This window comes from Epinephelus lanceolatus, chromosome 15, assembly GCF_041903045.1.
Source record: "Epinephelus lanceolatus isolate andai-2023 chromosome 15, ASM4190304v1, whole genome shotgun sequence".
Taxonomy (NCBI): Eukaryota; Metazoa; Chordata; class Actinopteri; order Perciformes; family Serranidae; genus Epinephelus; species Epinephelus lanceolatus.
In genome coordinates this window covers 22,142,520-22,169,911 of record NC_135748.1, presented here as the reverse complement: position 1 = coordinate 22,169,911, position 27,392 = coordinate 22,142,520, and the positions used below count along the sequence as shown (strand labels likewise).

The 27,392-nt window shown below is 39.2% G+C and overlaps 2 protein-coding genes across 3 annotated transcripts; both read right to left on the bottom strand.

Moving 5' to 3' along the window:
* Positions 1-232: 232 nt before the first annotated feature.
* tpp1 (tripeptidyl peptidase I) lies at positions 233-14,256 on the bottom strand. The gene is made up of 13 exons (XM_033642641.2): positions 14,177-14,256; positions 13,633-13,707; positions 12,892-13,031; positions 12,553-12,703; positions 11,005-11,126; positions 9,860-10,044; positions 9,526-9,724; positions 7,520-7,708; positions 6,544-6,616; positions 6,116-6,236; positions 5,871-6,032; positions 1,746-1,871; positions 233-1,524 (listed from the first exon to the last, which is right to left on the bottom strand). Exons 1-13 carry the CDS (start codon positions 14,185-14,187, stop codon positions 1,384-1,386), a joined length of 1,695 nt encoding a protein of 564 aa, XP_033498532.1. The 5' UTR covers positions 14,188-14,256; the 3' UTR covers positions 233-1,383.
* A 2,059-nt stretch (positions 14,257-16,315) lies between these two features.
* On the bottom strand, positions 16,316-25,471 carry mis18bp1 (MIS18 binding protein 1). Of its 2 annotated transcripts, none has more exons than XM_033642639.2 (16): positions 24,481-25,471; positions 23,656-23,793; positions 23,245-23,522; positions 22,947-23,023; positions 22,669-22,790; positions 22,428-22,518; positions 22,115-22,239; positions 20,360-20,520; positions 20,191-20,260; positions 19,402-20,107; positions 19,112-19,290; positions 17,734-17,867; positions 17,510-17,649; positions 17,342-17,429; positions 17,164-17,218; positions 16,316-16,854 (listed from the first exon to the last, which is right to left on the bottom strand). In XM_033642639.2, exons 1-16 carry the CDS (start codon positions 25,340-25,342, stop codon positions 16,757-16,759), a joined length of 3,324 nt encoding a protein of 1,107 aa, XP_033498530.2. In that variant the 5' UTR covers positions 25,343-25,471; the 3' UTR covers positions 16,316-16,756. The 2 variants fall into 2 exon arrangements, with proteins under 2 accessions (XP_033498530.2, XP_033498531.2); XM_033642640.2 differs by having other exon boundaries at positions 22,947-23,020; positions 24,481-25,470.
* Positions 25,472-27,392: the final 1,921 nt, after the last annotated feature.

Below are 27,392 nucleotides of genomic sequence, written 5' to 3'. Positions count from 1 at the left end.
CTTTTTTCTTTTTTTTTTGGAAGAAAAACTATTTTGCTTTCACTTTGCTAACTGTAATCTCAAATATTAGCTATGGTGAGTTCTTCAGCTGTGACACCAATATTTTAGGGCTGCAGCTCAAATTATTTTCATTATTAGAAACAGGAACTGTTAAATGTTTGGCAGTTTTGCATTTAAAAACAACAACAACAAAAAAAAGAAACAATTCAGTGATTATCAGATTAGACTGCAATAATTTCCACTTCATTTTATTTTGCACAAGCATTCAGATCAGCCTTCACACTTCAGATAATCCAAACCACAAATATCATTTACAATTAAAAATCCATCTTTAGTAAACTCACAGAAGAACACAACACAAACAGTCTTTCTCACATAAAATACATCTGATCTGAGGATTTACATGGTTGAAAGATAAAAACAAGTGCAACAATGCTGGTGGGCAGAATTGCTGAATCACTTTTCACCCACATATGACAGTGCATTTGGTTAGTTAGAAGCTGCAGAGCAAACTGCAACAAACCAAAGTAAAATCAAATTTTCAGAAAGGTCCTGTTCACCTTGAGCCATGTACTGTGTGTTCCCATTTTATTTCAAATAGATGAGCAACATTTTTTAAAATTGCATGCAAACGTAGTCTATTTGTTAATAAATGAAATAACTTGTACGTAGCTTGTCCCTGCAGAGTAGTATGGCAAAACAGTCAACACATTTGGCCGTCTCACTCTTTCTACAACCAAAGCTGTATTTAATGTTACGCTAAATTTCCTGATCTGGTAAAATTATTGCATCCGGTATATAGATTTTTGATTGACATCTTACATTAATCATATTGTATGTATATGAAAACGGATTCAAATAGGCCTATGTGTACATCTAATTGGTGGACTGGTGTGTATCTTTAAGTATGTTTTTGTTCTTTATGCATAGCCACCAGTTTAACAACACGCACCACTGCTGTGTATCTAGGCATGAATTTAAGGCATGACTGTTAATGCTAATCTGCCTGTAAGAGTGTTTGAGAGATTCACAAAGAAATCTAGGTCAGTTAAAATGCAGTGAACAGCAGAAAGAAGCAACTGCAGTGTAGTATTAAAAATCCCAAACCACCACCATCGCTGACCTAAAAATAAAAGGAAACAGTTTGCAGCCTTTTGAAGAAAATAAAAATATAAAGAAGTAAAGATTGACCTTAAATGAACAGAAGTGATGATGGTGGATGAAAACGTTCCTGAAGACTGTTAAAACTCTGTGTTTCAACCTTAAATGAGTTGAACATAACAAAGAGGCATAAATTTAAAGTATAGGCATAGTTTTCCCTCCATTCCACCGTCCTGCCTTTGGATGTGTGTATAGTACCCGCTCTCAGAGCAGACGGCATTTTCACTCTGCTAGCAGGGCAGCCAGCAGTGCAGGGTAGTCTGGTGTCCCCCAGCCTGTGACAGGGTCCCACGATGGTACAGCACAGAAACCTTGACCCTGAACCTGTTCGTCCAGACAGCCAAAGTGACAACCTTCAGTCACCTGGAGACAAGGATGCAAAGAAACCAAACCATGATTACAAAACTTTTGGCAAAAGGTTTTCCTTCTACTTCACATTACATGCAATTGCAGTAGATTACAGATACAGGTCTACTAACTAGTGGCTACTGGGTGTAGGTTGGAGTGCTACATAAATCAAGTCTAAAAACAAGCTTTAAGGGGTAACTGAAACCAGACTTTACTACAGTAATAACTTGACTTACATCAAATAGAGCCTGTCCTTTGAGCTTGTAAAGGCGAGGGTTGAGGAAGCCCAGGGTAGGCAGGCCCTTGAGCAGCCGCTGGTCATTGATGAGAGAAAGCATGCCTCCAACCACAGGGGTTGACGCCTGGAAGGGAGAACAAAAAATGAGAGATGTGATGAAACACAAAAAAGTAAGCAATCATGAAAACGCCATAGTATAGTAAGTCAAAAAATGCCATAGGTAAGTATGTCAAAAAGTGTCATAGTATGGTATGTCAAAAAATGTCATTGCATGGTACATCAAAAAAAAAAAAAAAAAATCACAATATAGTATGTCATAAAAACCGTCATAGCATAGTATGTCATTTGAAAATGTCATAGTATGTCAAAAAAAGTCACAATATTGTACATCAAAAAATGGCATAGTATGTCAAAAAATGTCATAATGTAGTATGTCAAAAAATGTCATAGTAAAGTATGTCAAAAAATGTCATAATGTAGTATGTCAAAAAATGTAATAGTATGTCAAAAATGTCATAATGTAGTATGTCAAAAAATGTCATAGTAAAGTATGTCAAAAAATGTCATAATGTAGTATGTCAAAAAATGTAATAGTATGTCAAAAATGTCATAATGTAGTATGTCAAAAAATGTCATTGTATAGCATGTCAAAAAATGTCATAGTATAGTATGTCAAAAAAATATAATGTGGTATGTCAAAAAATGTAATAGTATGTCAAAATATGTCATAGTATAGTATGTCAAAAAATATAATCTAGTATGTCAAAAAATGTAATAGTATGTCAAAATATGTCATAGTATAGTATGTCAAAAAATATAATGTAGTATGTCAAAAAATGTAATAGCATGTCAAAATATGTCATAGTATAGTATGTCAAAAAATGTAATAGTATAGTATGTCAAAATATGTCATAATATGGTATGTCAAAAAATATAATGTAGTATGTCAAAAAATGTAATAGCATGTCAAAATATGTCATAGTATGGTATGTCAAAAAATGCCACAGTATGGTATGTCAAAAAATGTCATAATGTAGTATGTCAAAATATGTCATAGTATGGTATGTCAAAAAATGCCATAGTATAGTATGTCAAAAAATGTCATAATGTAGTATGTCAAAATATGTCATAGTATGGTATGTCAAAATATGTCATAGTATAGTATGTCAAAAAATATCATAATGTAGTATGTCAAAAAATGTAATAGTATAGTATGTCAAAATATGTCATAGTATGGTATGTCAAAAAATGCCACAGTATGGTATGTCAAAAAATGTCATAATGTAGTATGTCAAAATATGTCATAGTATGGTATATCAAAAAATGCCATAGTATGGTATGTCAAAAAATGCCATAGTATAGTATGTCAAAAAATGTCATAATGTAGTATGTCAAAAAATGCCATAGTATAGTATGTCAAAAAATGTCATAGTATGGTATGTCAAAAAATGCCATAGTATAGTATGTCAAAAAATGTCATAATGTAGTATGTCAAAATATGTCATAGTATGGTATGTCAAAAAATGCCATAGTATAGTATGTCAAAAAATGTCATAATGTAGTATGTCAAAATATGTCATAGTATAGTATGTCAAAAAATGTCATAATGTAGTATGTCAAAATATGTCATAGTATGGTATGTCAAAAAATGCCATAATGTAGTATGTCAAAATATGTCATAGTATGGTATATCAAAAAATGCCATAGTATGGTATGTCAAAAAATGCCATAGTATAGTATGTCAAAAAATGTCATAATGTAGTATGTCAAAATATGTCATAGTATAGTATGTCAAAAAATGTCATAATGTAGTATGTCAAAATATGTCATAGTATGGTATGTCAAAAAATGCCATAATGTAGTATGTCAAAATATGTCATAGTATGGTATATCAAAAAATGCCATAGTATGGTATGTCAAAAAATGCCATAGTATAGTATGTCAAAAAATGTCATAATGTAGTATGTCAAAATATGTCATAGTATGGTATGTCAAAATATGTCATAGTATATAGTATGTCAAAAAATGTCATAATGTAGTATGTCAAAATATGTCATAGTGTGGTATGTCCAAAAATGCCATAGTATACAGTGCCCTCCAAAAGTATTGGAACAGTGAGTCCAATTCGTTTACTTTTGTTGTAGACGGAAAACATTTGAGTTTGACATCAAAAGATGAATATGAGACAAGAGATCAACATTTCAGCTTTCATTTCCAGGTATTTACATCTGGATCTGATACACAACTTAGAAGATAGCATTATTTGTAACGGAACACAAAATTTTTAGGTGAGCAAAAGTATTGGAACATATAAACTTAAAATAGATTAAAGTGAATGAGACTTAATATTTAGTTGCAAATCCTTTGCTTTCAATAACTGCATCAAGCCTGTGACCCATTGACATCACCAAGCTTTTGCATTCTTCTTTTGTGATGCTTTTCCAGGCTTTCACTGCAGCCTCTTTCAGTTGTTGTTTGTTTTGGGGGGTTACTCCCTTCAGTCTCTTCAGCAGGTAAAATGCATGCTCTATTGGGTTTAAGTCTGGAGACTGACTTGGCCAGTCTAAAACCTTCCACTTCTTGCCCCTGATGAACTCCTTTGTTGTTTTGGCAGTGTGTTTTGGGTCGTTATCTTGCTGCATGATGAAGGATCTCCCAATCAGTTTGGTTGCATCTTTCTTTAAATTAGCAGACAAAATGTTTCTGTAGACTTGTGAGTTCATTTTGCTGCTGCCATCATGTGTTACATCATCAATGAAGATGAAAGAGCCCGTCCCAGAAGAAGCCATGCAAGCCCAAGCCATGACATTACCTCCACCGTGTTTCACAGATGAGCTTGTATGTTTGGGATCATGAGCAGACCCTTTCTTTCTCCAAACTTTCGCCTTTCCATCACTTTGGAAAAAGTTAATCTTTGTCTCATCAGTCCATAAAACTTTTTCCCAGAATTTTTGAGGCTCATCTCTGTACCTTTTGGCAAATTCCAGCCTGGCCTTCCTATTCTTCTTGCTAATGAGTGGTTTGCATCTTCTGGTGTAGCCTCTGTACTTTTGTTCATGAAGTCTTCTGCGAACAGTAGATTGTGATACCTTCACTCCTGCCTTCTGGAGGTTGTTGCTGATGTCACTAACAGTTGTTTTAGGGTCTTTCTTGACAGCTCTCACAATGTTTCTGTCATCAACTGCTGATGTTTTCCTTGGTCTACCTGTTCGACGTCTGTTGCTTAGTACACCAGTGGTTTTTTTCTTCTTCAGGACATTCCAAATGGTTGTACTGGCTATGGCCAATGTTTGTGCAATGGCTCTGATTGATTGTCCATCTTCTCTCAGATTCACAATTGCTTCTTTTTCACCCATAGTCAGCTCTCGGTTTTCATGTTGGTTCCACCTCTAAATGCAGTCCGCACAGGCAAAACCTATCGTACCCAATCTGAAACTCAGCTCAGACATTCAGTGCTATTTATTGTTTGAATAATCAATGTAATTGGGAAACACCTGGGCAACAAAACACACCTGTCAGTCACATGTTCCAATACTTTTGCTCTCATGAAAAATGGGTGGGTTCAAACAAAAGGTGCTATCTTCTAAGTTGTGTATCAGATCCAGATGTAAATACCTGGAAATGAAAGTTGAAATGTTGATCTCTTGTCCCATATTCATCTTTTGATGTCAAACCCAAATATTTTCAGTCTACAACAAAAATAAAGGAATTGGCCTCACTGTTCCAATACTTTTAGAGGGCACTGTAGTATGTCAAAAAATGTCATAATGTAGTATGTCAAAATATGTCATAGTATGGTATGTCAAAAAATGCCATAGTATAGTATGTCAAAATATGTCATAGTATAGTATGTCAAAAAATGTCAGTATATCAGACCCAGCTGGAGGGTTAGGTCACAGAGGGCCATTGAAAATAGTCCCCTCTATGCTACAGTGAATAGGTGGTTACGGCCATGTTGTGTTTTGATTTTGTGTGTTTCTTGTTCATCTTATAAAGTTTTTGTAAAACTGGGCTTTCTACTTACTTTACTCTTAAGAAAATCACTGTACAGCTACTTACATGTTCTGTGACAATGTCAATGCTCAATTCACAAAAAAAGTATAACCAAGTTTAATATATTTACCGAGGTCCCGGACACCCAGGGGACGGGTAGTCTGTTGATGACCACCCAGTAGTTATCCGACAGGGCAGCCATGTCCGGATAGGCCCTGCCGCTGATATTGTAATATGACTTAGGAGGAAGGGCTGTTCCAACAGTCTTCAGATACCCATTCACTGCGCTGGCCTACAGGAGCACAAACACACAGCATAAAGTACACTGTCTGCAATAACTGAGCGTTAAAGGAGATGATGACCAGATATTATTACCTGGTAGTCAGGCATCTTGAAGACGTTGCTGAAGCCTCCTCCACTGATGGAATCTGTGACCTCATATGTGACCTTAAATGGGTTTTTGAAGGAGGTTCCTCCTACTGTTGTCACATATGGGCTGGGAACAAGAGGCAGGGCATAGAGCGTTAGATGTTTAGCGTTTTTCCCCAAACCTGTTAAGACTAGAACATTTTTGAGAGTGCTATTGTATTCATTTCAAAACCTGTACTACACTGGATGCTCTACATGAAAGAGGAGGGTTGGATGGACTTCTGTCTGCAGCACTGCAATTTTTCACTTTATAAATTTAAAATGGAACATCCATATGTCATCCATAAGACAAAGGCCAGTCCAATCACATGCTTGTATCAGTGTCATGCAAAGACTGTTTTGCTTTTGGATCTGTGGACGTAGACATGTTTTACCTTGATGCAGGAAAACTTGGTCTGAAGGTGTTTTGTCCTTTGCCCAAATGTCTGCAGCCTGCACCACTGTCACCTGAGCATGACACAAAATCGCAGATTAAGACTGATGTACGAGACGCTCATTAAACAAGATCAGAGACGATGTGGCAGGTTATTACGCAACACATCTGACAGAAAACTGGCAGCCTGTCCAGTTTTGTTCCAAACTCCGGAAAAAGCTACAGGTCAAAAGATAACGTGTAAACCTGTTTTTCCAGAGCCAACATGCCAGGGTGTTTATTTATAACAATAGTGGTGTATTCATGTTTCAAGAAGGATAACGCTCTGTCAGTAACAATGGAGAAAAGCCACAGTAAGTTGACACGTTGCCCAAGAGACCGAGGGTGTCTTGCTTTTGTTACATCATCAGCTCCCCCTCAGGCCGTTATAAAACTTACAGCTTACATGTGATGAAGAAATGTCTTTTGACTACTGAAAACAGGATGTTTTTTTTGTTTTTTGTTTTTTTTTTAAAGATTTTTTGGGCATTTTTTTGCCTTTAATGGACAGGACAGTTAAGTGTGAAAGGGAGAGAGAGAGAGAGAGAGAGAGAGAGAGAGAGAGAGAGAGACAGAGAGAGAGAGAGAGAGAGAGAGAGAGAGGATGACATGCAGCAAAGGGCCACAGGCTGGACTCGAACCCGGGCCGCTGCGGCAACAGCCTTGTACATGGGGCGCCTGCTCTACCACTAAGCCACCGACGCCCCGAAAACAGGATGTTTTATTTTACTAACCAAATTAAAGGAATAAAAACTAAACAAGAAACAAATGAGGTCACAATCATCACGTGTAACAGGAAAATGTCACAAGGTGAAACTGTCCTGTAGGTTTACGGATATAGTATAGATGAAGTGTTGTTTGTGAGTGTTATTAAATATCTCTGTGTGCAACAAATACAAAGCATGTGGATGTGTTTTGCATACTTCCTCCTTACTGACCAGAAGCAAAGAGCAGAGAGATCCCCCTGACACCAGCCTTCATAAACTCTGTGTTGATGCGCATCATGTACGCAGTAGACAGGCTGTCTTCATCGTCTCCGTAGCTGATAGTGTGAACCCAGGGCAGGTCGGACATGTTGCTGAGCAAAACCATCCACTGGAGGAAAGGCTCCTGGGACTCATGACGGCCTGAAGGACAATGAGGAAATGAAAGTGTGTGCGTGAGTTTCCATAGAGCTTAAATGTGAGTGGTCAGACTGTAACAGAAAGTCAAAAAATAACTGTGTGTATTAATTTTTGCTGACTCTATTACTTTAACTTTTATGCTGTTTTATCTCCTATTGTATGACTTTGTTAGTCTCTCAACACCTTATATTTCTTTTACTGTCATTGTTAACACTCAGACTTCATATGATTATGGTTAGTGTCTCAAAATTAACCATCAAAATTATTTTAAATTGAAGGATTGAAAGTCATTGTACTTTTTCAATTTTATGTTCTCCTTTCAGTTCCACACACACACAGACACACACACACGGAACTGACGCCGTGATCTATGCTCTCTTCAAAGTAAGCAGACTGTGAACAAAGACCATAACTTTGCCTTGCTTAACACGGGAGCTGTTGGAAGTGTTCAAAGTTTCGATTTATCAATACATATCAATTCTGAATGTCTGAAGCTGTTTCAATACTTGTTTTCTGCAGTATCAATACACCAGTACCAGCTGTGCTTGGTGCTCTCTCTCATTATTCATGTTTACACATTCTGTTGTTCTGTGTGTTTGTTTTTGTTTGGTGTTTGTTTGTTTTGTCTTCCTCATAAGTTTTTGGTCTTCCAGGGATTAATCGTATTTTTATTTATTCCTTTATCATTATTATTATTATTATTATTTTATCATCTCTTGATTTCTTTGCTGTATTTATCTGCTTTGTATTCCTTTCTTAAATGTATATATGTGTGGGGTAGGATACTATCATATTCATTATTTTCTTCCTATTTCTTCCATGTGTATGGAATATTGATTGACAATAGTTATTTTTACTCCCTTTGAGGGTGAGATGGAAGAAGACTTGTGTGGACTTGAAAGGATTTTTACCTGATGCTCTGTTGATATTGTCTTTGTATGCTTGCCTTCCCTCCTCAGACTAATGGGAATATAACCCTTAACAGGAAGTTGACTGCTGACAACATATGAGCTGTGTTGTGCTGCCTCTGGTGACCTGTCTGTTCAGGAATCTGTCTGTTTTTTCTCCTTTTTTGTAATTTTGTGGTTTATCAAAAAGAGACTATAAAAATACAGTTAAAGAAAAAAAAGGACGTCCTGTGGTCCCCTGGTATTAACCAAGAGAAGATAAACTGACACTGTCTTAATAAAAAATCTAAATGTTATGCCCTAATGTCATTTTATCCTTGTAGTTTTGATGGTGCTGAATACTGACATTTTTTTTTAAAGGTACTGTATCAAAGTTAGAAATTCCAATATCCTGACAACACTAGCTGCTGGTCTAAGGCTGCCTTGATTGCTTGGTCTGTTTGTGTTGTGTTATTTAGTGACTCTGGTGTTTTGAAGGGTTAGTTTGGATTCACCAATGTCACGCAATCACACAAACTAACGATCGAGGCAGCAGTAGACTAGCAGCTCCTGTATTCTGTGAGGTAAAATTACTGTTTTGGGCCAAAAGAATTTGGTGGCTTTGAAGAGCGTGCAGATAACTGCTTCAGTTCCCTGTCAGAAGGGGCTGACAGCAAGGTTACGCAGTGAACATATTCTAAATATTGTGTACACTTAAACTGATATTGATTATTTTTAGGTGGCTAAAATATGTTTTGCTGCTTCCCCTGTTCACAGCAGTACGTTGCTTAGCTTCCATGCTGGTACTCCTGCCTGCTACTCCAAACTGGGGGCCTTCTGATCTCCATCTATTGTAGGTTATTAGCTCACTGAGAACAAGTACCCACTTGAAAAAGTCTGAACTATCCCTTAAAGCCTTGCTCTCATACAAACCTGGATTGGTGAAGACCCATGTGGAGATGTTTGCCCCAGTGCTCATGATATACTCTATATCCAGACTGGCCTCCAGTCCAGCCTTTCCCGCTCCCTGAGTACCTACAACACGGTCCACCTGGGAGAGATGCTTGAAGCCTCCGCCATACATGCTCATGAACTCGGCCAGGTCTGCAGGGCTGTAGTACTGCTCCAAGAACTAAAAGAGAAAACAGCTTCCTAAAGTGAGAAAGTATACTGCTAGTTATGGTGTTAGTGTCTAAACTAATGTACACATGTCTGACAGCAACACAACACAGCAATTTATTATGAACTCATTATGAGACAGTCACACCTGAGCTACAGCCTGGCTGTTGTTCTGAGCTGTTCCTACATCAGCTGCTGTGAGGTTATAACAAGCCCTCAGGACAGCGGGAGTCACTCCCAGGTGAAGCCCTGCCTTCGACTGCTTTCGCTTCCTGTTGGAGGACGCTCTGATGAGGTCCTGACCTTTAGGAGGGAGACGGTGAAGACCTCCAACTGTGAACACACACACACACACACACACACACACACACACACACACACACACACACACATACACACACACATACACACACACATACACACACACACACACACACACACACATAGTAAGTAAGCAACAATTAATTTGGGGAAACTTGTTAAATATGGCACACATGTTTATGTGAATGATTGTGTGCGTGTAAGGAGGAAAAATAAAAAAAATAAAAATGATAACAACAACAAACAGTAAAACAAATCAATAGTTTACTATTTAGATGTGTTAGCTATTGTAGTACGGAGGGCCCTGGCAGGGATGTGGAGGTGGGGCAGTGATGTCACCAGCAGTAGTGGGTTGTTTGTTACTGGGGTGAGGACAGGTCAATGTCTGTTAGGACTGGGTACTGAACTTGGCACTTTTATGGGTACCGACCGAACTACATCAGTACTACCAAGTACTGTTTCACAGTTAATCCACCTGTGCCAAATTTTGGTACCTGAGAGTGCATCTGGGTGAGAACAAAAGGTTTAGACAAAGAGGCACAAAGCACTCAGAAGCTTGGAAGCCAGCCACAGAGCTCCAAGGCCGGCACCGTAAATTTAATTTTCAGTATTACAGAGAAAGTTTACTATCCAAACAAGGTACTAGAACTACTAACTGTGTTGCATCAAATGTACATGGTGCCCTGGTTTGTATGTATGTATACTGGTTCGTGCTCAACAGGTAGGTAAGTGATATTGATGAATGGGGCCCAACATCTGAGAAATTAATGTCTTTGGTTGTTCTTTTTTTTAAAGGGCATTTTCCTTTCTTTTAATATGTAATCGAATAGTAGAAGGTGCTCCTGGGATGTTGGGGTTGTTTCTTTCTTTCCAGTTTTGTAAAGTTCTGTAATTAATTACAGTGTCTAACCTACGTACACAGCAATTACAAATAACAGGTGAACATTTTGCAGCTGCAGAAACTATTCTCACCAAAGTCCAGGTGCTGGTGAACATCATCATGAACAGAGTATGGAGCTGAAGACCTCACCACAGACTGGCCGTCCCTCGTGTAACGGCGGAATTTGCTACCTGGAAGCAGCATCTCTGCAACCCTGAACACACAAAACAAACAAAATCATAAACATATAAACTAATACACTGTTAAGGAGGGATGGGAATTGGTAAGACTTTATTGATACCAATGCCATTAGTGCTTCTACTCATCTGTCTTGTTCTTTATTGATTCCTGATCAATATTCTGGGTGAAAAAATGTTGGCCTACACAGGTCTGCAGCATCAATTATCAATTATCATTATCTCTTCAGTCTGAACACAGTGTGGTAACAGAGTAAAAAAAGGTATCCATGTGACAAGGGTCATCATCTGCAAAAGATAATTACTTTCTTAGTCAAAGAAAATCTGTTCAGCCTGCCTGCGTGGCACTAATGTTATACCTTAGAATATTTACCCTCGCTAACGGGCATGCTGCTCAGTTGGGAAGCAGTAGCACTTGCAGAAAGATGTTTCAGCATGTATATTGATGTTTCCACCCTAACTTAAAATGATCCTTTTACTGGCAATACAATGCACTGTTAACGCCGCACTTTGAACCAGCTCTCTGCCATGACTCCTTCTTATTGCAAGTTTCCAGCAGCACAAACACAGGAGATGTCAATGTTTTTTGCAATGTGCAACTGTCAGAAAAACATGCCGGCATCAATACAAGGAATTGGTAAGCTCGAAGGCAAACGATTTCAATAGACTGGACAATTAGGAACCAGTTCTCTGCTAGAACCAGTTTTGGATTCCCATCCCTAATTGCAGATTTTAAACAAACTTACTGGCTTGTATTTAAAACTGATATAACTCCAAATAAGTTAAAATTATTCTATGAGTGCAGCTGTTTAAAAGATATAGCATGCAGGATTTTCCTTAAAAAAAAAAAAAAGTATAGACTCATACAGAAGCAATCCCTCTCAATCATCACTAGAAGTGTGTGGAGTGTCTTTATCTGCAGAGACTCTGCTCTCTGCCTGTATTTTCTTCTTATTCTCTTTCGGGACATTTGTGAGTATGTAGCCCCACAGTGCTCAGGTGAGGTCATGGCTTTATATAAAAAGGTAACGACCAGGTGCCAGACTGAAAATACGCAGATACAGCGAGGCAGACTTTTACTTTCACTTTTGCTGGTGAGCGTGTTTATAATCAGTAACCAACAATCCCGCATACTATAACTTTAAATTTACTCCATGAGTGTACTTGTTTAACTGCGGCCAGTAAGTAGAACAATATCATCGTCCAACAACCTTGGCCTTGATTTATGACCTGCAAAAGCCTGCAGCTGAAAGTTAGTGTGATTTTGACCAGTAACCACAGAAAGAGGAACAGTCTCACAAGATAACAGCATGGCCTACACATGATTTAAACAAGGAGGAAGCTGAGGCAGAAATGGTTGGGTTTTTTGTGTTAAGTGTGTCAAGAGCAAGTAGAAACTACTTGAGTAAGCAGAACAAATGTATCTTAAAAAGATATGCTTACTCTGCAGTCATGGTGCACTGTAAAAAGTCCTGAGTGCGAACAGTCAGGCAGTTTGTAATCCCATGGCTCTGCAGCCAGTGATGCACCACCTTCTGGGTCAGCTCAGACGGGCGCACCAGGGAGGAGACTTCCTCCAGGGTGAGGTGTTTACCTGCGGAGGACAAAACAGGCCTCAGTCATATAAAAAAAGCATTTGTCGCATCAGTTACAGCTGTTTTTAAACTGTCAAACCAGAGCATTGACAGAGTTAGAAACAGAAAAGTGACAAGCGTAAGCTGATTTTTTTTTTTTTAGGTTACTTGAAGACTACTGGCAATTATCAGCCAGAGCCCTGCCTACCATATTGTGCTGAGTCAGGGTCTGAGACCTGTCTCAGTGTTTCCTCCAGCTGGTCAGTGTTTTGCTGCTTCAGGGCAAAGGTCAGCTCCAGCTCCTCTGAGGGGTCCACACGACGCACATGAGTCCAGTCGTCTGGTATCCTGAGGACAGACGAGAACCATTTCATGACATTTCACTAAGAGAGGCTTCACTTCAAAGGACACTGTGACACTGAATACAGAGCTGCTGACCAACCTGTTGAATTTCAAGTACTGATGAACTTGTTGTGATTCTACAGTGGACTGAGTCAGTAATTTGAATTGAATGATTGGTCCAGATTTGTGCCAACCTGTCCTGCAGCTCATGAGATCTTTACAAGGTTTTTAAACTCTTGAAAACAGCCACAGACATTGCGGGTCCGAGACACCAAAACTGTTCAGTGAGGGAAAATCTGAACCTGATTTTGAGACTGAATTTGAAGCCACGTTTGCAAACAAAAGTCACCAGAGTATAAGTTCCCTAAAATCAACCCACAGAGCAGTTGCAGCGATAATAATTGCAAGTCACTTTATATATCATTTTATGGATTTCTCCTTTCACACCAGTCTCAGCTGCACATGGGCTGATCTGTATCTACATAAAAACTCAATAAAGGCTTGACTTTCAAATTTCACAAAAAGGATTCAAGCAAGGTGAGATACAAGGATAATTGTATAGATGACAGAGGGATAAGGAAATGGCTCTTAAAATGGATTTACTCACAAGACATCTTGGTCATATTCCAGATATCCACTCCACACCACCGAGCTGAACAACAAGGGGACTGAGAAGGTCAGTCTGTGGGAAGAAAGAGAAACAAAACACTGTTGAACAAACATGTCCACATGCTGAGATTCATACGCACATACATGTCCCGGGGAGATATTACAAACACGTCCTGACTTCCGTGTGTTATCTCAGGATTATAGGAGGAAAACAAAGTCTCAATGTGACTTAGCTCAGTAGGTCAACGTACACGGGTTTCTCAACACAAAGATAGACTCGTATAAAACGGTCTGCTCACTATATTTGTGACAAAAAGACACTTTAATATTTATATTAGCTTTAGCAGTATGTGAACACCTTAACCTGTTCTGTTAGCAGCAGCTATCTGTCTCTATCTAGGTCAGCACACCGGTTAAAACTAAAAACACGCCACATTATATGAGCCACGTTTGAAAGAGCTAACGTTAACTGACTAATTTCTGTCCTGGTTTCACCTATAAAACAATATTATAACATAAGTAAACTTATTTAAAGCACTCACAGTGTGTTCATCGTGTCCTCGGCTGGTACACTGTCTAAACTCGGCTGTGTGTCTGCTGGGCAGGCGGTTATAGCCCCAGCGGTCACGTGACAGCACTCACGTGACATTGTTAGTCACTAGGGGTTTTTTGCACGCGCCGTCTGGCACATTCAACAACCTTTATCTTATATACAAAGGGAACATTTGGGCAAGGAATCTGTCGCTTTATATTGGACTATATCTATGATGCTTTTGTACTTTGCTTTAAGGATGTAGAGGTTAGTTGTCACACTTTTTACTCTGGTGTAAATTGCTCATCATCAAAACATCTTTCAATAGTCATTTCCACATTAAATTAAAGCTTAAGGTCTTGGCTTGAAATATGTATGTAAATGTGTAGCAAGAAGTAATTAACCATCAAAGACACTCTGACCCATTGTTACAACCAAGCCCATCACAGGGTTGGATGTCCCTGTAATTATTAATGGGGTTCCAGGGGGACAAAAAGATTTTAAATAGTTTTATAGATAAACCAAGTAAGTTTTGGAATGAATACCACCCAACTGTTTGTTCGAATTATCCTCTGTAATGAAAGGTAAATGAAGGAAACTATGGTGGGTGAAACAAAAACATGAAGGGCCCGTTCTAGGCCCAATGTTTTGCTCATCCATCCCCCGTATAAAAAAAAAGGAAAGGAAAGGCTGCTGATAAAGTTTAGCATCCCCTTCCTCAGGTCTGGCGGTTTGCTCATCATATTATCAGCTTCCTCCCCCCAACCCTGCAGAAACTAGCAGAAAACATAACAAACATTTTAAAAAAGAGACTGTTCATCAGGGTGAATAAACCCCCTCTTTATTCTCTGGGCGTTGCCCACCACTGATACCAGCCTTCACCTGATCATAAAGTAAGTTTTTAAATTGGTCTCTCTTCTCACTTTGATTAGAGTTGATGCCTGCTTTTCTGTTGCTGCAGCGCTGCATCCTGTGTTTTAAGGTTGCTCTCTCTGATGGTTGGCTCCAGTCTTTATTTTCATTGTATGTCTCTTTCTCACTCTATATAATGTTCTTTCTTAACTGTCTGTATGTCTCTGCACCTGTTTTCACATGTTTTGTTATCACCATGTTGCACAATAAAGTAAAACAAACAAACAAACAAAAAAAACACAGACAAGCTCCATATGTAGATATAAACAGCTTAAGGTAGTAAAAACATGGTTCTTTTTTCAGGCAATTATAAACTGATAAAAATGCCCTAAAGATGCCCTTAAATCCTACACACTGGACCTTTAAGACAGAGGGAATGTTGGATATCTTTTAACACTCTTTGAATCAGAAAATAGCCATTTTTAAAAAAATCTGTTTTCACCCTGTTTTTAGGAATTAAATGTTATATAAATCAGGTTTTGAATATAATATGAACAACCCTACACCTTCAGAATATAGATAGGAAGTGGACATTTCTGGCTCAGAGTAAGACAAATAAATACATTAATTCATTCATTCATTCATTGTAATTAATTATTTAAATAGCCTCAAAATTTACCCTTCCAAAGTGGACAGGTAGTCAAACATATTACTTTAAAATGTATTAAAAGTGAACACTACAATATAACTAGTGTTATTGTCATCTGCATGTGTGATTTACACAGACAGCAGTGCTCTTCATGTATTGCATATAGCAGTGATACTCAACTCACAGCCCACGGGCCAAATGTGGCCCCTCAACCATTTTCTTATTCACAGTGAAAATAAATTGATTCACAATGGGGGTTTCTTTTGTACTTTAAATTTACACAAGGTGCTGAAGTGCATAAAAAGGCATCAAAATGGAGCTTCTTTATCAAAAAAGTACCAGGGGAGGATCTCCCAGTCCCCCCAAGACAAATCCAGACTAAGCCTGGAGTGTTAACAAATCCTAGGAACGCCCTTGCCTATGTGTGCGGGGCTGCTGCGAGTGGCCCCTGGCCTCCTGTCATTTAGTTTTTTACATTTTGTTTAAATGCGGTATTATTCAATTAAATATGTGGTTTGCATAAATTACCAAAACAGAAATCTGAACAAAAATAAAACTTTAATGTGTATTTTGGTTGTTTTCTTTCCTTTAGTCTGAAAGATTACTTTTTATGCAACATATATATAATACACACAAAGAAACCATGACTACGAATTAAAGAATGTTTATTTAAAGAACAGTTACAGCTCATTTCTGAAAAAATTCAAAAACTATATTTACAGGTACATACTGGAACAGTCAATTTTTTTTTTTTTTACAGCATATTCAAATTTTAAAGAAATTTCCAACTATTAACTGTACAAAATGCCACACTGCTGAAACACTACATGTGTCTAATTTTTTACACTTGTCACTGCAGGTTGTGTTGAAAGGTTAAAATCAGTGACTGTTCATGGTGTTTGTTTCACACTGAAGAGATCAACTCAGAGTTTACATTTAAAAAATAATTCAACTCCAAACTGCAAGTTTTATTGTTCAAATCATGAGTTCGTCAAGGGAAAAAGTCACATCTCTCCTCTGTTCCACTGATTTTAATTCATTCAAACAATTTTTGATGTTTTTATTTAAAATAATGACTTTCAGCTCCAATCAGTTGTTGTCTGTGAAGTAAAAATCCTCTTCCTCTTCACTGTCAGACAGCGCGCCATTGTTTCCTGGGAACATCTCCCAAACTACAAAGGTGTCTTCTTCAAGTGCAAAAGGAAAGAAACAGATTGTGTTACAAAACAAATGCAGAAATATCAGCTTTCAATTACAGCAGCAAAAATGTGTTCAACAAACTTCTGAAAATCTTAGTGTGAGAATCAACTATTAAACACAGATACATACAGTGACAGACAAAAAACAGAACTACTTCACTGTAATGAAACTACTGCCTTAGCATTAATGAATATCACGTTAAACAGTCTACCTGTGTTACTAAAATACAAGCATTATAAAATTCATATCAGTATTAGCTGTAGGAGATTGTTTTGCACATCTCTCAGGAATCCTACCTGCGTTACCACATCTTCTCATTGATCGTTTAACTGATGGTGTGGGTGAGAAACTCTGTGACAGACAAAGAAGAAAATTCTTATTTTACTAATTGAATATTAAAATCCCCCTGATTCAGGATAAAAAGAATCTCAGAAATATAATATATGAATTACTATTAATATTATCATTAATTACCTTTGTCTTTGAAGTCTTTTTGCAGACGTTAAACTGATTTTTTTTCATCCTCTTCTGGAGCTGATAGACGTACTTGTCATCATTGGTCCTTTAAAATCAATACGAGGTAAGTTAGTTATGCTGCGATCACTTCACATAAGCTTGAACACAGAGGTCAGTGTTGTTCACCTGCTGGGAGAACCCATCATGCCAGGGGTGATATGCAGGCACTGAGGAGTCTTCACTTCGGGGAAACCTGCGGACATGGGGGTCAGGGGCTCCATGTCAGGCAATCTGAAGTCGTGCTCACTTGGACAGATGGAGGGTATCTATCCGTCAAGACAGGTGAGAGGGTTAGCATACATTTTGTACAATGTCCTCATCGTGAAATCTCGAAACAGAAAGAAACAAACCTCGAAGCGTTTATTCTGCATGTACGCAGAACTGAACACATCCTCAACATCGTCTCTGGGCATAGCCTCCAGGAACTGACGCACCTGCTGCTTTCTCTTGAAGGTCCCCGCTCGGGCCGATATAACTGCATGATCTGTAACCAGGCATAGAACACAGCTTGTCAGATCTCTACAGTTGCACATGTCGTCTCTTTTGCAAACCAGCTTACAACCAGCTCAAGCTTCTCCTAGTTAGAATTCCTTCAGTGTTCATTATTCAGGAGGTTTTTACCACAGCCACATTACCTGCAAAGGTCTCTTCCTCCCCAAAACAAACAGACCAGATGATTTAAACACTAAATAAAGAACTTTCACGTATATAAATCTTTTTTTCCTCGTCTCAGCGGGTCTTTTATACTATGGTGGCCGACACAAAAATCTGAACAGCCCTGTAGAAGCTAGCCTATTGGCTCCTACAAGCCCTATGTACAGTCAGTATTTGTTTTGTCCGTTCTGGGCTACTGTAGGAACATAGCTATCTCCATGTATGAGGACCCTCTCTCTGCATACATATAAACGGCCCATTCTAAGGTAACAAAAACACTGCTCTTATTATTTTTAAGTGATTATACACACAAGAAAACATTCATTCATTTTTCGCTTAGGGGTCATGGGTGCGCTGGAGCCTATCCCAGCTGACACTGTACACCCTGGACAGGTCGCCAGACTATCACAGGGCTGACACATAGAGACAGACAACCATTCACACTCACATTCACACCTACGGACAATTCAGAGTCACCAATTAACCTGCATGTCTTTGGACTGTGGGAGGAAGCTGGAGTACCCAGAGAAATCCCACGCTGACACAGGGAGAACATGCAAACTCTGCACAGAAGGGCTCCCCCTCCCTGGGGTTCAAACCAGGAACCCTCTTGCTGTGAGGTGACAATGCTAACCACACCACCACCATTCCATTTCTGCCAATGTATCTCCCTAAATCCTACACACTGGACCTTTAAAGGGGAACTGAGACACCAATTTGACGCACCCAAAATCTGTTACAGGTTTATGGAAAGTACCACTGCAAAACTATTACGACTACTACCAACACATTAAAGGGATAGTTCACCACAAAATGAGAAATAACATATTTTACCTCTTACATGTAGTGCTATTGATGAGTCTAGATTGTTGTAATTTGATTTGCAGAGTGTTGGAGATATCAGCTGTAGAGATGTCTGCCTTCTCTCAATTATAATGAAACTAGATGGCACTCACTAATAGTGAAAATCCCTGGAGATGCCTAAAGGTAATCCAAGTAATTCGCCAGGAACTGTGAGCTAAAGAGGCTCCAGAAAACAGCGAGCTTGCATCCCAAACTAAAACCTTTCTCTACCTGGATCTTTCGGTGCTTCCACATTTTCCTTTTTGGTCTTCTTGGATTTCTTAGCAGGAGTCCGGGAGGTTCCCTGGGATGTGTACTGGCAGTGGCACTCTTCTGCAGAGCGTGTTCCAACCATCCTCGCCACCTTTGTCCAGTAACCCTCCATGTGCTTAGGATAGTAGGACACAGCCCTGGATAACACAAACACATACACCAGTAAGACATAAGGTTATGATACAGAGAGATGCAACTCTAAATCTGCAAACTGCTACTCTCTCAATCTGTAGCTCTACAAAACGTACTGCTGTAGCTTCATAAGCTCTGTCTCTGTCCACGCGTCTTCATCCTGCTGTTGTGGAATCGGAGCGATGTCTTTCGATGCCTTGGGTTTCTTGCTGGATTGTGTCAACTTAGGGGAAGGCTTTTTGGGTGATGATGACTTGCCGCGTTTGCTCTGTTTATGTGTTTTTCGTGTTACTTTGGTTCTCTTCCTCACATCCTCAAACTCCTCAGACGACTGCAATGAATCGTTTGACTCTATTACATAGTTTGGCCGTGACTTTAGAGCTCTCCTGCTTCTCCCCTTGTGCGCTTCTTTCTGCTGCTTCTTCCTCCCAGTGACCTCTTCGGGTGATGATGCTGATGTTGTATCATTAACAGATTCTTGGGATGCTGAGGTCGCTCGTTTGCTGCCTGAAGCTCTCACTGAAGGCCTTGTGGTGTGATGTGCCTTTTTTGTTGAAGTCTTTTCGGGTTCACTTTGCTTGTGAGGGACAGTATCCACGTAGAGTGTTCTTTCTTTAGCTGGACGCCTTTGGCTGGACCGTGTTCTCCTGCCAGACCTCTCGTCAGTGCTGCTTTGTGTCTCCACAGAAGGTTCAGGTGAATGAGAGGGCTTCTCTTCAGGATTAACTCTGGCTCTTGCGTTGCGTTTGCGGAGTGGAGCCTTGACTTTCCTCAGTGGTACTGATGCTCCTTCGTCGCTGGCTGATTCACACTGCTTACGACCTGGACACACAGAGGACCGTTATCTGCATGCAGCTCATAACTTATCTCACAATACTTAAAATACAGATCTAAGTTATCTTTACCTTCACTGCAGGGCAGGAACACATGGACAGGTTTCTGTGACGCCCTCGTAGACACCATTGTAGTGACCTCCTGTGAGTTACAGAAATTAACATTTGAAATATCAGTTATTTGTACATAAACAGATATTTTGGATTATTATAAGTCCTGAGCTCAACTTTAGGTGCTTACAGGGATGCAGATGGAGGTGTCATAACATTCATGGATTGTGACATTCATCTGTGCATCCAGAATGACTCTCCCTCCTTTCCAATACTCCAGAGGTGGCTTGATTGTGCGACCACTCCGGGACACTTTTGCAGAAGACAATGAGGCTGGAGGGCAGGAATCAGCTGGAGAATCAGGAGGAGAAAATAAATGTAAGATAAACTTACCACAGATTACAAGTGTCAACGTGAGGATAAAAATCTGAGATGACATTTTTAGCCATGTTAGCAGCTCCGGAGATGGCAATGTAGATTTGTCAGTCAGCCACTCAACCACTATGGTCTGCACGGAAAAATCTCAACAACTGTTGGATGGATTGTCGTGAAATTTGGTGCCCATTCATGGTCCCCAGAGGATGAACCCCAATCCTTGACTTTATATCTAGCAACAACCATCAAGTAAAAATTGTCCAAACCTTCAATTTACCTGCAAAACTAGTGACGTCCTCATCAACTTTAGCTGTACTCTGTGATTAGTGCTAATGTTAGCATGCTAACTCACTAAACTAAAAGGGGGAGCATGGTAAAGATTATAGCCAGCACATTAGCAGTATGATAGTGAGCACATACGCATGCTGACATTAGCATTTAGCTCAAAGCACTGCCTTACCTATATAAAGCCCACAGACTGGAAAATAACAGACGTAGCTTCTGTGATGTCACCTCGAGTTCAGCATTCTGGCCATCACCATTTCTTTATTTTCTTTTTGGAGCCAGAAGTAACCATATTTGGACAAGGGTGGACCTATGGTGGAGCCAGGGGTGGGTCTAACTGAGAGCCAGAGGTGACAGCCTGCCAGTAAAAGTGTCCGCGCCTGTAATGTGTAATGCTCAATAAAATTTAAACAGGTGACTTATATAAAAATTCGCCCCCTATGCAGTTGTCATTAAGGGGGAAGTTAGCTACAGTTCTTTTGTTCCAGACTGTATACATATTAAACTGCCATAGGCTTATGCTAATAACGTTAGCATGTTGTATTTGTTTGGAAAACGTGTTTAGTATAAGACAGTTGTTTTATCAGTGAAACGTGTGAGTTGTAATGGAGCTGAATTTTGTATCGTTACCTTTGTTAAATGTTGCTGTTGTCCCTGGCTTCGTTTGAGAAGAGGGAACGTTCGCTAGCTGCTAGGCTAATTTATACAGTGTAAAATGCCATAGGGTTGTGCTAAAAACATTAGCATGTTGTATTTGTGGGGAAAATGTGTCCAGCAAAAGACAAATGCTTTGTGTGTGAATGCTGCGAGTTATAGTGAAGCTGATTTGTGTACTTATGTTTGAAATTGTCGCTATTAAGCCATGTTTAATGTGTGTTTTGGTTGTGTTTGAATCAGCTAAACTTTACAGCACTTCACAGAAACCCCGCCACCAACTAGTGTTTTGGAGGTGTAACTGCAGAGTGACCCAGACACACCACCGCACAAGTATAAATGCTCACAACAGCATAGGCCACGTGTGTAGTGGAGTATAAATTCTGCTTTAGTCTTGTTACAATTACAATAAATCTCTGTGTGATGCATGTGTATAAAAATTAAAATGGACCAATGGGCTTCTGTTCTCCCTCTCAAACTAATGTACCAAACAGAGAGCACAAAATAACAAGAGGTGTGGGAAAGGCAGTGGTTTCTACAGATCTCTTAACCAAAGAATGCATCCTTGATTGTTCTTGTTCAGAGGATTTATTAGCTTGGCTGTTAGCTAAAGCATTCATCTTCTACTTACGTGTCTTAAAAGTGTTTTTTCTGAGCTGCTTCATAGAATGGTTGACGGAGGAAGCCCCAGATTTTGTCTTCGATGTGATGCCTCTCCCCTCACTGTTCCTCTCTGTTTCTCTGCTGGGATCACTACTACAAAACAAAATTCATCTCTTCAAAAAAGCTGACTTTTAAGAGCTAAGGATTTGTGAATATTATTGTAAAGTTTAAACCACCAAATGGTTATTTTATCTCATGCCTAATAAATTCAACGTCCCCAGCCAAAACAAAACAATCTTGCACCTGTAACAGCATAAATAGGACAAAATAAATATTCTTACTCTCTTGACCCTGACAGAAACCTCTCGTAAAGTGCCTCCCAGTCTGGAGGAAAACCATTAGCAAACTTCTTCAGCAGCCACTTGGGAAACTCTGCAAGCAACAAGTTAAAAGATACATGAAAAAATATTAAACAACGCAGTATTTACATTTGCATTAATGTGTAAGTTTTCTTAACTTCTTTATGACAAAGTAAAACATATTCTCAGTGGAAAATATCCACCCACACAGAATCTGGCTTACCGGACTTGACACTCGTGTTCATCTTGCCAACTAAGATGTAAACCCTGCCGGAGACCGTCTTCACCACAGACTTTGAAACCCTTTCCACAATGATGTTACTGTTCCATGGTATGTTGTCGTACCTGGGCGGAAAAGAGAAGTAAGAAACATCCCAGAGTTCACATTAAACCACACATCCAAAGCATGTTTGTCTCTGAGGACAATCTGACAGTTGGTTACAATAAACTTTGACTGCATTGGTGTTTTTTTTTAACCATAATGTGATGAGAAACACTTACTCGTGAATTCCATCTACGAACAGGCCCTTATTATTCTTCCTCAGGTACCACTTTCTGAGATAAATCACACTCTCCTGCTGAAGAGGAAAACACAAGCCCAAGTAGGAGCAGTAGATTAGGAGAGTAGAACTGTTAATAGGACAATATGATCTAAAATGTGCCTGCAAATTAAACCTTGAATGGTTCAGTGGATTGACTTTGCATGTTAAATCAACATCAGACTATTTAATTTCCCCTAACGTCACCCCTTTTATCAAAGAGATGCATATTAGCTTTAAAATAAGTGTCCGCTACTCACACTTGGGAATTTTGTGCGCTGGGGCCATCTGTTTGGCTCTTGTTTCTTCGGTATGGAGATCCGTGGCGTATTGAGTACAAGCGGGTCTTCAAGCAAAACATGCTGCGGCGATACAGCAGGGTTCAGGACATCCTCAGAGGGATCTGTGTCGGATTGGCTGTCAGCTGACTCTACTCTGGACTGACTGACAGGAACCGCGCTGTCTGGAACACCTCTAAAAGCAACATCCTCCATGTCACCTGTGTCGTGAGACGTGTCTCTGGACTGATGGAAAGCATCTACAAGAAAACATCAAGAACACAATGCAACATGCAAACATGACACAGAAAAACCAAAACAGGAACATAAGTACATCAGCTCAAACTTTTTGCTTTGCTAGATTCAGGTATTTCCACTTCATATCACACTCACCTGCGTCAAAGAGATCCCTCGTGCTGCTGCTGACTCTATGAATTTCCTGCTGCTCCTTTCTGCTTTCCCTCTCCTTCATGTAGGCGAACATCTTGGCTGGAGACATCGTAGGAGCTCTTTCCACATTAACAAGGCAACCTGTTCGAAACAGCAAACAGCAGTCAGTTTCTTCCCCTCTAAGTGATGATGCAAGCAAAAGAGTTTCACTTCTAACAAAGCAGGAAAAGGGAAAGGAAAGAAAAGGGCCATTTGATTTGATGAATGCACACACACACACCTCCAACATCCCATTGGGTCTGGGGGTTGTTCTATAGGTAAAGAAGCAGCAGGTGGTGGCCTCCATCAGTCAGCCCCTTCTCCAGGGTCTGGGGGCGACTGAGGGGGGGGGGGGGAACCCCTGCAATTTCATTAACTTGTAATTAATTTAATTGAATTTAAAAAAGAAGACAGAGGTGGGGTGTGGGTTAGGAGAGAGATTTTTTTTTAAATTATTATTATATTTATTTATTTTTCTTGTTATTTTTTTCATTAATATATTCATTTTTCTGTCTCCTTATTTCCTAACTTAAATTTGCTTAATCTATCTGCAACGGTTCCTCTTATTTAAACTCAGCCCCCTTTTCACTGCTTCATCAACACGCACCAACACACACAAAATGCCACTCAATGCTCAAATGTTTGTTTCTTGTGTTAATTGTTGTTTTATACGCTTTGTCTCCCACATAGTGTTGTCCCTGTCACGTCTTTCACTTGTTTTGTACCTGCATCACCTACTAAAATAAAATAAAATAAAGTATAAAGAATAAAGCAGCAATAATATCTCACGTTTCTTTCTGAGGATTCTTGGTGATGGGAGCACTGGTTCATGAGTGAACTGGTTCATCTCTGACGGCTCAGCAGGGAATCCTCTGACGTTGCCCAAATCCTCCATGTAAGTCTTGTCGTCCTCACTGAAGGCACTGGAGGTTTTCCTCTCTTGTGGCTGACTCATGGATTCATCGCTGGCCTCCTTTGTGCTGCTGCTGACTTTGTTAAACTCCTGTGGCTCCCATTTTCTCTTCCTCAGCCTTTTCCTCATGGGGGGAAACATACAGGCTGAAGACATCAGCTTGTCAAGAGGAGCGCACTCCTCCTCAAACACACTGCTGTCATAGTCCTCCTCCACTGGCTGTGTCTTAACTGGAGTCCTGCTGGTCACCTTGAAACCACCCATGTCTCTGACCTGAGGTGGGTCTGTGTGGCTCTGCTGTCTGTTGACCAGAGAGGAGGGGTGAGACACAGCTACTGCCTCCAGGAAAGCTCTCTGTCTTGGTGTGCATCCATGTCCCACCTCTGTCACAGGGGGCACTTCCTCCACGCGCCTGCTAACGTCTGAGTATCCGAAGGTTTTCCGAGGACTCGATATGGGTGAAAAAGTCAAAGCCTGAGCTTCATCGCGATAGAAACCAGACCTCTGATTCTCCTTGAGCTCCTCGCTCATCCTGGTGCTCTCTGCTCTCTTCCTGGGCGACCTAAAAACTGCTCCGTGTTTCTCTGTAACGTTACACAGCGGATCCTTAACCGTAAACGTCCCGTCCCTCGCGCACATCCCTTCTCTCTGTACTTTGGATTTTAACTTCGCAAATATCTTGGCAGGAGATTCAAACCGCGGTTTAGTGTGTTCTAATAAATGATGACACGACGCCATTGTTTGAGGGGAAAGGAAAAACTGTTAATTTAAATCCGAGGAGTATGCTAGCAGCTAGCTGGCTAGCCCGCAAATTCAAAATTTCTCTTCGCTGCCGCCTTTATCTGGAAACTGACGCACTGACAAAATACATACGTCACTTCCGCACAGGATTTAAACCTTTCACTTTAAGAGTCTATTTAGTTTTTTACACACATTTTGGTAAAGTTAATTGAAAATAGAGCGTACCTCATGAACATCTAATAACTAATAAAGGTTTTAAAAATATCTGTCGAGCTATTAAATAAATATTACCCCACTTACTTCTATGAAAAGAGGTTAAAAAGCATTTATAATTCCATAATTTATTTATTGTATTTCAACGGTGCAAAAGGGACTAAAAGGTGCATCAAATTTTCCGCCTTAACTGTACAGTAATTGGTGCAATAGTTCAACTACAGCAACTATTCAACCGTGCAATATTTTTCGGTATCAGGGGTGTAAATATGGACAGTGCAGGCAGTGTAACTGCACCGTGGCCTGTGGATTGGAGGGGCCCGTACAGAGAGCAGGCCCTTGCAAGTGATTCAGATTGCTACCTTGAAAATATACCTGTGTTCAAAGATAAATGATAAAAAAAAACAATACAATTATTAATTTAAAAGGTGGTGCCATTTGCTATATACGTCCACAAAAAGGCAAACCCATCTGCGTCATGGTTTTCTTTCTTCTTTGTAGTTTTTTAAATAGTCAGTAGCTATCTAAAACAAAATCATACACTTTTTTTGAATAGGCCATAAATATACTATAAAAACTATTAAGTTAAATGATTATTTGTTTTACTTTCTTTGATATTTTTGTCAGATATGCAGTGATGATTGCTGAGTAACATTTACATTAATGTTGTCTGTCAAGTCTCTATTTGTGACAAGACAATACATGCATGATAGCGTGCACTCAGGCCTGTTATAATAGTGGGCACTGGGGCCCATCATAACTTTCCTAAGCCATTGTTCAGTTTCCTAATTTATTTCTTTCCAACACCACTGCTGAATTTATATTTAACATATGTTGCACATATATATGCCTTATTCTTATTTCTCTTATGTATATGTTCTGTTGCACATTGTAGCATAATAAACATTTTCATATTCTGAATTTTACATACTAGTTGTGTACATTGTAATGTAGCATAAGGCACATATTTTTACACACTTTACTTACTCAGCATATTATACATTTTTAAAAATATTTTACATACTAGTGTTAAACATAGCATAATGCACATGCTCAATATATATATACTCTTGCATAATTTATATTTTATACTTCTTATTTATACACCTATAATTTTCCATGCTTTACATCAGAGCAACTGTAGCATCTAACAGTTTCCCCCCGGGAATCAATAAGGTATTTCTGATTCTGATTAAAGAGTGATCTTTTGTGGTTTTGGTGTTGCAAGTGATTTTCACTTATTTTGTTAATCCCCTCGAGTACATTATTTTTGGTCTGACTGGTGTTTTTGTTTATCAAAAACTTTCTGAATTAGTTTTGTGTTTTCAACATGTGATAATTGATTTCCACATCTGGGCCATGAATAGGTTTAACTGCTACTTTATTACTAACTTAAAAATAATTGTGACTAAATGCCACATTCATAATGACAAATGTTGTACAGTTGAGCCTCCTGTCACCATTTTTCTTTTTTAAGAAACCCAACTAAATGCTGAAACTTACCTCAAACAACACCCAAGCGGTTAAGTTAAGTTTAAGTTTATTTCCTTTATTAATCCCCCTGAGGAGAAATTCAGTGCTGTAACCTCAACTATTGTTTTATGCATTTTTAATTAACCACATTTTATCTATTTATTCATTTTAATTTCACAACATTTTTTTATAACAAAAGAAGTATACAACAATTGCCATGCAAGAAAATAACAACATGCCAGAGTGTTGTATTAAAAGTCCATTTATTTTAAGCCTTTGCAGAGCCTAAAGAAAATGTGCGTCCTTTAAAATATTAAAAGTCTTTGTAGATTTTTATGTCCTTCACATCTTCCAGCAAGGT

Excerpts from the sequence above, each read along its gene's own strand:
- tpp1 (XM_033642641.2), bottom strand. Across the intron at positions 13,032-13,632 it reads GAATATGACCAAGATGTCTT|GATACCAGACGACTGGACTC; the intron begins GTGAGTAAATCC and ends GTCTGTCCTCAG. Across the intron at positions 6,033-6,115 it reads TCAAGATGCCTGACTACCAG|GCCAGCGCAGTGAATGGGTA; the intron begins GTAATAATATCT and ends GTGCTCCTGTAG.
- mis18bp1 (XM_033642639.2), bottom strand. The coding sequence starts at position 25,342 with ATGGCGTCGTGTCATCATTTATTAGAACACACTAAACCGCGGTTTGAA. Across the intron at positions 22,519-22,668 it reads GAACACGAGTGTCAAGTCCG|AGTTTCCCAAGTGGCTGCTG; the intron begins GTAAGCCAGATT and ends TGTTGCTTGCAG. Across the intron at positions 20,108-20,190 it reads GTTCCTGCCCTGCAGTGAAG|GTCGTAAGCAGTGTGAATCA; the intron begins GTAAAGATAACT and ends CTGTGTGTCCAG.